This window comes from Emys orbicularis, chromosome 1 (genome assembly GCF_028017835.1).
Source record: "Emys orbicularis isolate rEmyOrb1 chromosome 1, rEmyOrb1.hap1, whole genome shotgun sequence".
Classification (NCBI taxonomy): domain Eukaryota; kingdom Metazoa; phylum Chordata; order Testudines; family Emydidae; genus Emys; species Emys orbicularis.
The window spans coordinates 9,159,103-9,170,965 of NC_088683.1; the positions used below are offsets into that span (position 1 = coordinate 9,159,103).

Below are 11,863 nucleotides of genomic sequence, written 5' to 3' on the forward strand. Positions count from 1 at the left end.
GCAGAGAAGGAACAGATTTAAAAACCTAACCAAGCTTTTAAACACTGCTCAGGATATAGCTAGCTACCTTCACAGGAACACAAGCCAAGCGTAAAACAAAGGAATAAAACAGCCCCTTCCTTAGTCACTCTGTGCCAGACGGGAAGTCGCACAACACTGATATTGAAGAGGAAAAATTTCCCTTTAACTTGTGCTTTCTATCCAGTTACAACATTAGAGCAGAAAAAAAGAGACTAAGACAGAACACATCAGCAAACTCACCATGGCGATAGTCCAACTCGACTCTGCACCAAACGAACCCTATTGCCAACCCCTGGTCAACATATAGCTGGAATTGTGTGTGTGTGTGTGTGTGTGCCCGACCTACACAGACTTTGTGTATCCGCTTAAGTTTACTTTTTAAGTGTGTAAAGTTAAGCACATCCATAAATCTTTGCAAGGCTGGGGCCATAACTTGTAAGCCTTTCTACTCTCTTGCTCTTGGGGACTTTTTTCCTTCTTCTTCCTTTATGGATTCTGGTTCAAGGATTTTGTTTGATGCAAGACACTGATGCAGCAGCATCGAAACAAACTCACCCTTTGAATTGCTAAAAGGAATTTCATCCACACCTTTTGCTCTACTTTAATTATCATGGCATCCACTCTGAGCACTCCTGGGGAATTCTGCACCACTGCGCGTGTGCAGAATTCATGTCCCCGCAGATTACTTTGCTTCCCCACAGAAAAATGACTTCTGACGGGGAAGCAAAGGGAAGCTGCAAGAGTGGTTATGAGCTCCTCCTCTGCAGCAAGGGCGCATCATTTCGGGCACTTGGAACAGGTGGAGAGGTAAATCAGTGTGTGTGGGGGGAGGGGCTGCGGACACTCCCACCCTGTGCCAGGGTCGGCTGCTAGTCCCAATTGGGTTGGCGACGGGGAAGGATGGGACTTCCTCTTCCCCTGAAAGGAGCAGCTGGGGCCAGGTCAGTCCCAAACCCAGAAACCTTCCCTGATTGTAGGAAGCTCTGCACCTACCCCTGCTTCCTGTTCCCATTGCTCCAGAGCATGGGGGGGGGCAGGGTCTCTGTATGGGGAGCTGCTCCCTCATCCACCCAACCCCCATGCATCTGACTCCCCCATACCCATCCCCCCACTGAGCCTCACCCCCGCACCCAGAACCCCCCCCACCTAGTCCCTCGCACCCGCACCCAAACCCTCACCCAACCAAGCCTCAGCCACTGCACCCAACCTCACTGCCAAGCCCCTCCCCTCTGCACTGGGACCCTCCCGCCAAGCCCCTTCCCCAGCATTTGGACCCCCCTGCTGAGCCCCACCCACCCTGCATCCAGATCCCCGCCAAGCCCCTTCCCCCTGCATCCATACCCCTACCCCTGCACCCAGACCATCGCCTGCTGAAACCCCTGCATTTGAACCCCCACCCCGACAAACCCCACCCCCTGCACCTGAACCATCCCGACGAGCCACCACACCCAGACCTCCACCCCTCTGAGCCCCAGCCAGCTGCACAAGGTCGCCCACCCCATCAAGCACCACTCCCCCAGCACCTGAACCTCCCTGCTCAGCCCCCTGCACCCAGACCCCCTCCTGCTGAGCCCCCATCCTCCTGACACCCAGACCCACCCTGCTGCATCTGAACTACCTTCACCTGGACCCCCTGCAGCGTTCCATTGCCCCTGTACCCAGAACCCACCAAAGAGCCCCTGTGCATCCAGATCTCCCCCTGAGCCGCCTGCACTCAGATTGCCCCACACAGAACCACACACCCCACACCTGGATCCCCCTACACTAAGCCCCTCCACACTTGGATCGTGCCAGGCTAGGCCTGCCTGCCCCATACCTGGATCAGGGGGCAGGGCCGAGCATGTGTGCGAGCTCTGTCCTCTCGCTTGCGATCTTGGTGTGCCTGGCGTGGAGGGGGAGAGCCCTGGAGTGTTTCTAGGCCAGGTCAGGCCCTTGTGCTCTGACAGGGCTGGGTGCAGCCTCATTGCCGAGTCCATGTCCCATCTCCATGCAGCCAGTGGCCTGTGCTCCCCACTGCCATACGGGAGCCTCCACATTTCTTTATTGACAAATAAAATTTGCAGAATTTTAGAATACTGTGCACAGAATTTTTATTTCTTTTGGTGCAGAATTGTTAATTTTTTTGGCACAGAATTCCCTCAGGAGTAAACTCCCACTAGATGAGCACAGGCCATCATTCAGTGGTTTGGGACTTACGTCCCATAAGCCGCTATTCTGACAGCGACTCCATGTGGACAGACACCCGGGGGCTCCGTTCTCTCCAACAAGGCTCCATGCAAGTCGACCTCAGACCCAGGGTCCAGGCCCCCTGCTCCAATGACTCTTTAATTATTGGTCCACAATGGAACAGCTACCACAGGAGAGATTGAGGGAACCCCATAACAGAATACCCCGTAGCCCAGAGCTCAGAGGTCTCACCTGAGCGGTGGGAGATCCCAGATCAAATCCCTTCTCCTCCTCAGGTGGAGAGGGGCTTGAACTGGGGGGGGGAGGGGTCTTCCACATCCCAGCTGAGTACCCAAACCACTGAGCTAAAAGTGATAAGGGAGCTCCGTCTTTGACCCCTCCCCCAACGTTAGGGCTTCCATATTTGAACTTTCAAAAGAGAGGACACTCCATGGGAGGGGGTTAGCCCCACCCCCTATCCACTCCCTCCCACTTCCCACCCCCTGACTGCCCCCCACAGAACCCCCAACCCATCCAACCCCCCCTGCTCCTTGTCCCCTGATCGCCCCCTCCAGGACCCCTGCCCCAACCGCCCCCCGGGACCCCACTCCCATCTAAGCCTCCCTTCTCCTTGTCCCTGACTGCCCCCTCCTGAAACCTCCCCACACTAACTGCCCCCCTAGGACTCAACCCCCTACCTGTCCCCTGACTGCCCCGACTCCTATCCACACCCTCTCCCCCTGACAGCCCCCCCAGAACCCCTGACCCATCCTACCTCCCTGCTCCCTGTCCCCTGAGTGCCCCGCCCCCTCTCCACACCCCCGCCCCCTGACAGCCCCCCCAGAACCCCCGACCCATCGTACCCCCCTGCTCCCTGTCCCCTGACTGCCCCCCAGGACCCTCTGCCCCTTCTCCAGCCCCCTTACCGTGCCGCTCAGACCAGCGTGTCTGGTTCCACGTGGAGCGCACAGCCCCGCCCCCCAGAGCGCTGCCGGCGCGGCATGCTGAGGCTGCGGGGGAGGAGAGGGGGGAGCAGGGGAGAGACTCTGGCTGCTGGAGGCCCCGATGCGAGCAGCTCAATCCGGCCCGGCTGCTCTGTCAGCCGCGCCGCGCTCTGCATTGGGAGGGAAATCCCGGACCTTTTTAGATTTTTACAAAGTCCTCCCGGACGGCTATTTAAAACCCCCAAATCCGGACATGTCTGGGATAATCCAGACGTATGGTAACCCCACCCAACGTCTTGCAAAAGCGGCAGAGGCACCGAACTCCAAAGAGGGCTCCCGGCTGTGACTCCCTAGCCGAGAGAGATCTGCAGCCCAGACGTAGTCACTTAGAGACTGGTCAGCCTCTCCCATTGGCTGGCTTAGGTGGCTTCCTGCCTACCGTGCTGCGTTCTAAGGCAGTGGTTCTCAAAGCCGGGCCGCCGCTTGTTCAGGGAAAGCCCCTGGCGGGCCGGGCCGGTTTGTTTACCTGCCGTGTCCGCAGGTTCGGCCGCTCGCAGTTCCCACTGGCCGCGGTTTGCAGCTCCAGGCCAATGGGGGCGGCGGGAAGCAGCGCAGGCCGAGGGATGTGCTGGCCACTGCTTCCTGCCGCCCTGATTGGCCTGGAGCAGCGAACCGTGGCCAGTGGGAGCCGGGAGCTGCGATCGGCCGAACCTGCGAACGTGGCAGGTAAACAAACCGGCCCGGCCCGCCAGGGGCTTTCCCTGAATAAGTGGCAGACCGGCTTTGAGAAACACTGTTCTAAGGCCCCGCTCTCTCCCTGTACATTGCGTGCGGCGCCTGGTGCCTAACTCAGGGTGCACGGATTCCAGGGTTTTTCCAGGGCCCCTGCTCCACCTCTTACTCTTATTCCCAACCCCCGCCCCCGTTCAGCCTTTTCTCCCGAGGACCCATCCCTGCTCCACCTCTTCCCTTGAGTCCTCACTGTCTTCTCCTCTTCCCCTGGTCCTACCCCCTTTTTCGCCTCTTCCCCCAAGCCCATGGTCCCATTGCTCACTCCTCTGCCCTCCTCTCCTTGTCGCTCGCTGGATTGTCTCAAGAAGCCTGCCTACAGGTAGGAGGCAGCCCTGGCTAAGCAGGGGCTGGCGCGGGTTCATGACCCAGCACCTCCACCCACCCCGCGGTAACTGGACTTTTGGTTTGGGTATCATTTAGGATTGCCAAGTCCCCAAAAACCAGGCACCTGGCAACCCTAAATGGCACCCGGACACAGAAGCCAAAACCTGGACTGTCGAGGTAAAACCCTAAGCCTTAGCCTCGCTGTGCCTCAGTTCCCCATCTGTACAATGGGGGTAATAACACTGCCCCGCCTCCCAGGGGTGTGTGTGAGGATAAACACATGAACGAGCCGGAGGCGCTCAGACACTATGATAATGGGAGCCCCAGGAGTACCTCAGACAGACACACAGATAGCTAGAAAACACAATGGGGCCATGGGGGTGGGGGGTAGCGGGAGCTACTGCAGTGGAAATAACAGTAATAATGACAGCAGCACATTGGAGAATTTTAGGTGAAGTAACTCCTTGTTATTATGCTTGAAGCCTGGGTTTTAAATCCTATCCTTCCACGCCAGTTGGGAAACATGCCAGCAGCTATACAGCTGACTTAGGGCTTTCTCTGTAGCACCCCTACCAAGCCACATGCTGTTAACAATGGGCTGGAAAATGAGCGCTGTCCTTTTAAGACACACCCCTCGCCTCTGCCCAGCTGTGACTGTTTGCAGAGGGGGCTATAAGTGAGCCGGGCGTGGGCTAGCCTGATTGGAAGCTGTTTTGTGTGGAGCTGGGAGAGTTAGGTTACCAGCATGGTGAGTTTGTGACGTGGGCATTTGTGAGTGTTGGATGATAAACTGTGGTGGAGTGGAAGTGAATGAATCCAAATGGAGCTTTTCCTTCGGTTGCTCTTATTGGTGAAACCTGGGGTGGGTTTTCTGGGGACCTGCTGCTGTTGTTAGAGCCATTTCTCTCCCTCCCCCCCCCCCCCCCCAAAGAACTCCGCTCCCATTCGAATAGCTAAATAAAGCTTAGCATTTATTTCAGGAGTGCCAAGCTGACAGTCTAAGTATTGTGATCTCCTGGGGGCAGGGACTTCTTTTTGGCACTGTGTTTGCACAACAACTAGTGCAAGGGGGGTGTTGGTGTGTGCGAGGAATCCTAGATACTTCTGCGATACAAATAATTAGGGGGATTTTTCCAAAGGGCTCAGTTTGGACTGCTTGGAAACTCAGTTGCTTAACTTGATGCCTGAATGGGACTGAGATCTGTGGGGAGATCTGGCCTATGCCAGGCTAAGGGGCTGGTACTTCTGTTATGGAGAGGGATTGTTTCTGTTTTAATTGAAGTCAACAGTAAAAACTCCTAGTCCAATGAGTGGGTCTCTGCTAGCGTTTCCTTAAACTGGGATAGCTACGGGCTGACTCACAACCAGCTTAGCTTAACACTTGTAAGCTGGATTGTTCACTGTGTGGGGCAGGGTGTGTATGCAGGAGACTGGGTAAGGACTGGTAGTCCTATCCTGCCTTAATGCTTCCCTGTGGCTAGAGCCCTGTGACTGTATAGGGGGTCTAATAACTGAGCTGGGTCTACTTCAGGATTCCAAAGCGCTGCACAGATACTAACTAACTAGCCCCATTCTGAGGGGGGTGAATGTTCCCACCTTACAGAGAGGGGCACAAGTGTATGACAGTGAATCTAGCATTCACTCAAGCAGATTCTTAGTGGTAAAGCTGGAATGAAATGGTGTAGCTAGAGGCAGGGTGGCCTAGTGCAGCGGTTCTCAAACTGTGGGTCAGGACCCTGTTTTAATGGGGTCGCCAGGGCTGTCATTAAAGTTGCTGGGGCCCAGGGCTGAAGCCAAAGTCCAAGCCCCACCGCCCAGGGCTGAAGCCCTCCAGCTTCAGCATTCCCCAGGGCGGGAGTGGGAGAGGGGGGAGGCTATGGCTTCATTCCCCCTTCCTGGGGTCTTGTAGTAATTTTTGTTGTCAGAGGGTTGTGGGGCAATGAAGTTTGAGAAACTGTGGCCTGGTGGATGGAGCACTGGTCTGGGACTCAGACCTGGATTCTATTCCTGGCTCTGCTGCGGGCCTGCTGGATGACTTTAAGCAATCCCTTCCTCTCTGTGAAATGGGGATTATGAAGTGTTCTCAGGCCCTGCTTTAGGAATGATTTTGGGGGAGTTTTATGGCCTGCACTAGAAGGTCTGACTAGAGGATCACAGTGGTCCTTTCTGGCCTTAGAATCCAGATCCTGACTCTTAATATTGTGTTCAGTCTATTTCTATTATCAGAAACTAAGTAGTTAGAATACCATCAATATGCCTGGAGTTTACTGGACCAGCCCCTGCTCTGATCAGCTCACATCTTACATTATAGCTGTGATAATCTTTCTCGCTCTGCATTACAAAGCTGACAGATCTATTAGTCTATCTGGAGTGACAAGTAGGGTGACCAGACAGCAAATGTGAAAAACTGGGACGGGGGTGGGGGTAATAGGAGCCTATATAAGAAAAAGACCCGAAAATCAGGACTGTCCCTATAAAATCAGGACATCTGGTCACCCTAGTGACAAGCCCCAAATTATTGATGCGTCTTCTCTTGTCTTCCCAGTCCTAGTTCTGTGTAAATTTCTCTACTGAATCTAAACTGTCCACATGCCTATGGAGTCAATTGTCTCCTCTGAATTTTTCCCTAAATTGGAAAAGGAATAAAGCTGAATTTTAAGCAAGCAAGTAAATAGCTTGATCCCCATCCCCCTTGGAGAGAGAAGTTGGCTGATCTAGCTTAAACATAAAGGCATCCAAGTCTGGATTGATGGTAGGATCCCGCGAAGAGGCACTGCTTGTTTTCCCTCACTTCAGGATGACCTTAACGCTGAGCAGACTGAAGCTATGGGCTACATGACACAGCTTATCGTGGTGCAGCTGCTTTAACGTCTCTAGCATAGCCGCTCTAAGCTGACAGAAGAGAGCTCTCCTGTCAAATTAATCTACCCCCTCCACCCAATGAGCGGCAGTAAATATGTGGGTGAAAGACGCTCTCCTGCTTACATAGGGTGACCAGATGTCCCGTTTTTAAAGGGACAGTCCCATTTTTGGCATAGGCGCCGACTCCGTGGGTGCTCCAGGGCTGGAGCACCCATGGGGGAAAAATTGGTGGGTGCTCAGCACCCACTGGCAGCTCCCCGCCCAGCTCAGCTCCTTCCCTGAGCGCGCCACGTGCCCGCTTTTTCCCCCTTGCATCCAAGCGCTTGGGCTGTGAAACAGCTGTTTTGCGTGGAGGAGGAAGGCAGCGCGCTTGGGGAAGAGGCGGGGCTGGGGCAGGGATTTGGGGAAGGGGTCCAATAGAGGCAGGGAGGGGGCAGAGTTGGGGTGGGGACTTTGGGGAAGGGGTTGGAATGGGGGCAGGGAAAGGGTGGAGTTGGAGCAGGGGGGCCTGAGTACCCACTGGCATGGGGGAAAGTTGGCGCCTATGACTTTTTGGGACTTTTTCTTGTACAGGCACCTATTACCCCTCCCCCCCCAAATCCCCATCCTGTTTTTTCACAGTTGCTATCTGGTCACCCTACACTGACATAGCGCTGTCTACTCTGGCGCTTAGGTCGGTGTAACTTATGTCACTCAGAGGTGGCTTATTCACACCCCGGAGCAACATGAGTTGTACCAACATAGCCTCAGTCCCTCGTAGCCAGCACAGCTGCAGGAAAGCTTCAATTCCATTGATGGGTCACTAAGGTTGCAGTTTTCATTGCCTGAACTCTAATTCATAGTTAAAGCTTCCACACCAAGTCTGCCCCTTGTGTTCATGCCCTGCAATAGGGCTCCGTGTACAGTAGGTACAGAGGGAAGAACTGGATTGTTGCTGGTTCTCATTACGCCAGGAAAGAGTTAATTTCTCTTCTGGAACTACTGGCACTGCAGGACTCACAATAGTAAATGTAATTCCCCAGCCCTCACCAGTTGGAAGAGGAATCTCAATACTCACAAGGAGCAGGACTAAGGTGATGCTTTTAGTTTCGTATCAGAGCAGCCAAACTCTCTGATAACATTGCTCTGAGTGTGCTCCAGTCCAGTGTCTGGTGTCTCTCCTACTGCAGTAACGTGTATTTAAAGCATTTCACAATGTCCACTATAACAGGGTTTAAAAGAGAACCTCCATGAATTTATCTAGTTAAGCCCATTCATGGGTATTAGCCAGGATTGGTAAGGAATGGTGTCTGTAGCCTTTTTGTCAGAGGGTGGAGATGGATGGCAGGAGAGAGATCACTTAATCATTACCTGTTAGGTTCACTCCCTTGGGGACACCTGGCATTGGTCACTGTCGGTAGACCGGATACTGGGCTGGATGAACCTTTGGTCTGACCCAGTATGGCCGTTCTCAAATTAAAGCTGGCCAAGTCTCAGGATGGTCTGTCTTCATCTGGTAGAACAATCTGGAAAATGGGCTGGTCTTAGGCATGTCACGCCAGTCACATCTTCAATACTGGAATTCCCTTTGCCCTTCAAACCATAAGGCCAGGAGTTTTCCACTCGAGCAGCTCTGACTGCACTGAACCATACACAGCCCTCGCTAGAAATAAGCAAACTGTCTTAAATCACCTTCTAGCCTTTGGGCCTGGCCCACGTGCCGTTGGAGAACAATGGTTAGACATGGCTCCAAGTAGCCAGGGTAGCCTGGATGGTAGCTCTGTCCAGTAACCAAGCTAAAGCCCTGCTTGTCTCTTGATCGGGGGATCCTGGTTTAATGTGGCCTTAACAGGGCTGTGCACATAGGACAAGGCTGTAGTTGAACAGCTGGAAATCGAGCCCATTGGTCTATTCCCATTTCCCAGAAGTGATGGATGAACCTCCCCACACCCAAGCTGCTCTTAAGCAACACTTGTAGCTCTGAGCAGGGATGGAAGTGGCGTGACTGGCTCCCTGTTTCTGGGCGTGAAACACTGACTGAATCACACAGTTAAAGCCACAGTTTCATGGATGCATCGTCTTTGTGTGCCTCTTCCCCGTGCAGCGGGAGTGTATTTCTGTCCATATTGGCCAGGCTGGCGTGCAGATGGGCAATGCCTGCTGGGAGCTGTATTGTCTGGAGCATGGGATCCAGCCGGATGGAATCATCTGTTTGGAGAAGTCCCTGGGGCAAGCTGATTCTTCCTTTGGGACCTTCTTCAGTGAGACTGGGTCAGGGAAGCACGTGCCCAGAGCGCTGTTCATAGACCTGGAACCCACAGTCATTGGTAAGACACTGGAATCTGCATAGACCAGATCCCTTCTTAGAGTATCTATCACTGACCTGCTGGGAAGAGGGGAAAACACAACCTTCCTCGCCACTTCTCAATAACTTCTGACACGGAGCTTTTCCTGAAGATAACCCAGCGTTTGGGGGTAATCCTGTCTTTGAGCCCAGATCCACAAAAGCTGTTTAGTCTCCTAACTTCTGTTTGCTTCCATGGAAGTTAGGAGCCCAAATACCTTGTGGATCTGGGCCTTAGTGCCCAGATTGCTGTTGACTGAGTGTGGGTACTACAGAGACCCTAGAACGTGTTGAGGCCCTGAAGGTGTTCATGACCCCTCCTCCCTTACAGATGAGATCCGAACTGGGACCTACCGCTCCCTGTTCCATCCTGAGCAGCTGATCAGTGGCAAGGAGGACGCTGCCAACAACTATGCCCGTGGCCACTACACCATTGGGAAGGAAATCATAGATCCCGTGGTTGATAGGACTCGTAAAATGGTAAGTGGGCAAACTCCTTTTTCCGTACTTCCCTTTAGAAGTCGAAGGGACTGCAACCCATCTAAACCAGACTGGAATAACGCCGGTGAGGGATGAGGGACTTAACAGGACTGTTGGGGAGTGGGTAGAACTTCCGTCCAGGGATTTCCTTCATGCCGTGCTCCTCTCATGGTCTCTTTGCTGGCAGAGGTGAGGTAAATACAGAGCCCATCACTCCTGGTATAAGGAGGCGAAGCCTTGACTTGCTCTTCCCGTAGTTAGCCTAGAAATAGAGCTCCTTGTGGGGGCTTCTCAAATACTCCTCTAGCACTGGGAATCTTACTGAATGAGCAGCTGCTCATTCAGTAGCAGATTTAGTGCTGTCAGGCACCAGCCTCTCACTGCCTAGACAGCTAACTTGAAAGCCTACCTCTGGCTGAAAGTCAAGAGGAATAATTGTATCTCACTCCCGTGTGATCGTTGTGTTGGGGTTTTGTAGCTGGAACTGTCAGTGGAAGAGCAACCCAAGAATAGACCAGCCACAACGTCCACCTGTAATGGCATTTGCCCACCCAGCTGTTGTATGGGAATCTAGCACCAAGCCTTTAATTCAGTGAATGCTGACGAGGCTCATTCTTGGGATGGGAGGAAACCCTCAAGCTGACTCATGAACCAGCATCTTGCTTGGTACAGGCATTGTGTTCTACCTCGGCTGGCTGACTTATTCAATAAAATCTTCCACCAGTAGTATCTGGCTGCTGTTTTGGGAGTTCTTGTCTTGATGTCCAGCAATCTTCAGTTCCCCAACAGGTTGTCCTTACAAACTACTTCTGACTTTGTATTTATGCATCATAATTACACACAGACCTTCAGTTATCCCATCATGGGCATGTGTTAAGTAGCTGATGTCTGGATGGTGATGGAAGGGAAGAGGGGACCCAGCATGGGTAGCATGACCAACACTAGTTCAATGTCCTCTTACCTTGTGCAGGCTGACCAATGCAATGGCCTTCAAGGGTTCCTGGTCTTCCACAGCTTCGGAGGAGGCACAGGCTCTGGATTCACGTCCCTCTTGATGGAGCGTCTCTCAGTGGAGTTTGGGAAGAAGTCCAAGCTGGAGTTCTCGGTGTACCCTGCCCCACGGGTCTCCACTGCAGTGGTGGAACCCTACAATTCCATCCTGACCACCCACACCACGCTGGAGCACTCGGACTGTTCTTTCATGGTGGACAATGAGGCCATTTACGACATCTGCAACCGGAACCTCAATATCGAGCGTCCCTCCTACCACAACCTGAACAGGCTGATAGCCCAGATAGTGTCGTCCATCACGGCTTCCCTGAGGTTTGATGGTGCCTTGAATGTGGATCTCACTGAATTCCAAACTAACTTGGTGCCCTATCCCCGCATACATTTCCCCCTCACTACCTATGCGCCCATAGTCTCAGCAGAGAGAGCCTACCACGAGCAGCTCTCGGTGCCTGAAATCACCAACGCTTGCTTTGAGTTCTCCAACCAGATGGTGAAATGTGACCCTCGCCGAGGCAAATACATGGCTTGCTGCCTGCTGTACCGGGGGGATGTGGTGCCCAAGGATGTGAATGCAGCTATAGCCGCCATCAAAACCAGGAGGTCCATCCAGTTTGTGGACTGGTGCCCCACTGGGTTTAAGGTGGGCATCAATTACCAGCCCCCCACTGTGGTGCCAGGGGGAGACCTGGCTAAAGTGCAGCGGGCCGTCTGCATGCTGAGCAACACCACGGCTATTGCAGAAGCCTGGGCCCGTCTGGATCACAAGTTTGACCTGATGTACGCGAAACGGGCCTTTGTGCATTGGTATGTGGGGGAGGGGATGGAGGAGGGGGAGTTCTCCGAAGCCAGGGAGGACATGGCTGCTCTCGAGAAGGACTATGAGGAAGTTGGCAGGGACTCTGCCGATGGGGATGAGGCAGAAGAGGGAGAAGATTATTAA

The 11,863-nt window shown here is 53.5% G+C and overlaps 1 protein-coding gene across 2 annotated transcripts; it reads left to right on the forward strand.

Annotated features, from left to right (window-relative positions):
• The first annotated feature begins 7,390 nt into the window (after positions 1-7,390).
• On the forward strand, positions 7,391-11,863 carry LOC135879368 (tubulin alpha-3 chain-like). 2 transcript variants are annotated; one of them, XM_065405343.1, is made up of 4 exons: positions 7,391-7,402; positions 9,193-9,415; positions 9,764-9,912; positions 10,883-11,863. In XM_065405343.1, exons 2-4 carry the CDS (start codon positions 9,235-9,237, stop codon positions 11,861-11,863), a joined length of 1,311 nt encoding a protein of 436 aa, XP_065261415.1. In that variant the 5' UTR covers positions 7,391-7,402; positions 9,193-9,234. The 2 variants fall into 2 exon arrangements, with proteins under 2 accessions (XP_065261415.1, XP_065261408.1); XM_065405336.1 differs by lacking the exon at positions 7,391-7,402 and having other exon boundaries at positions 9,235-9,415.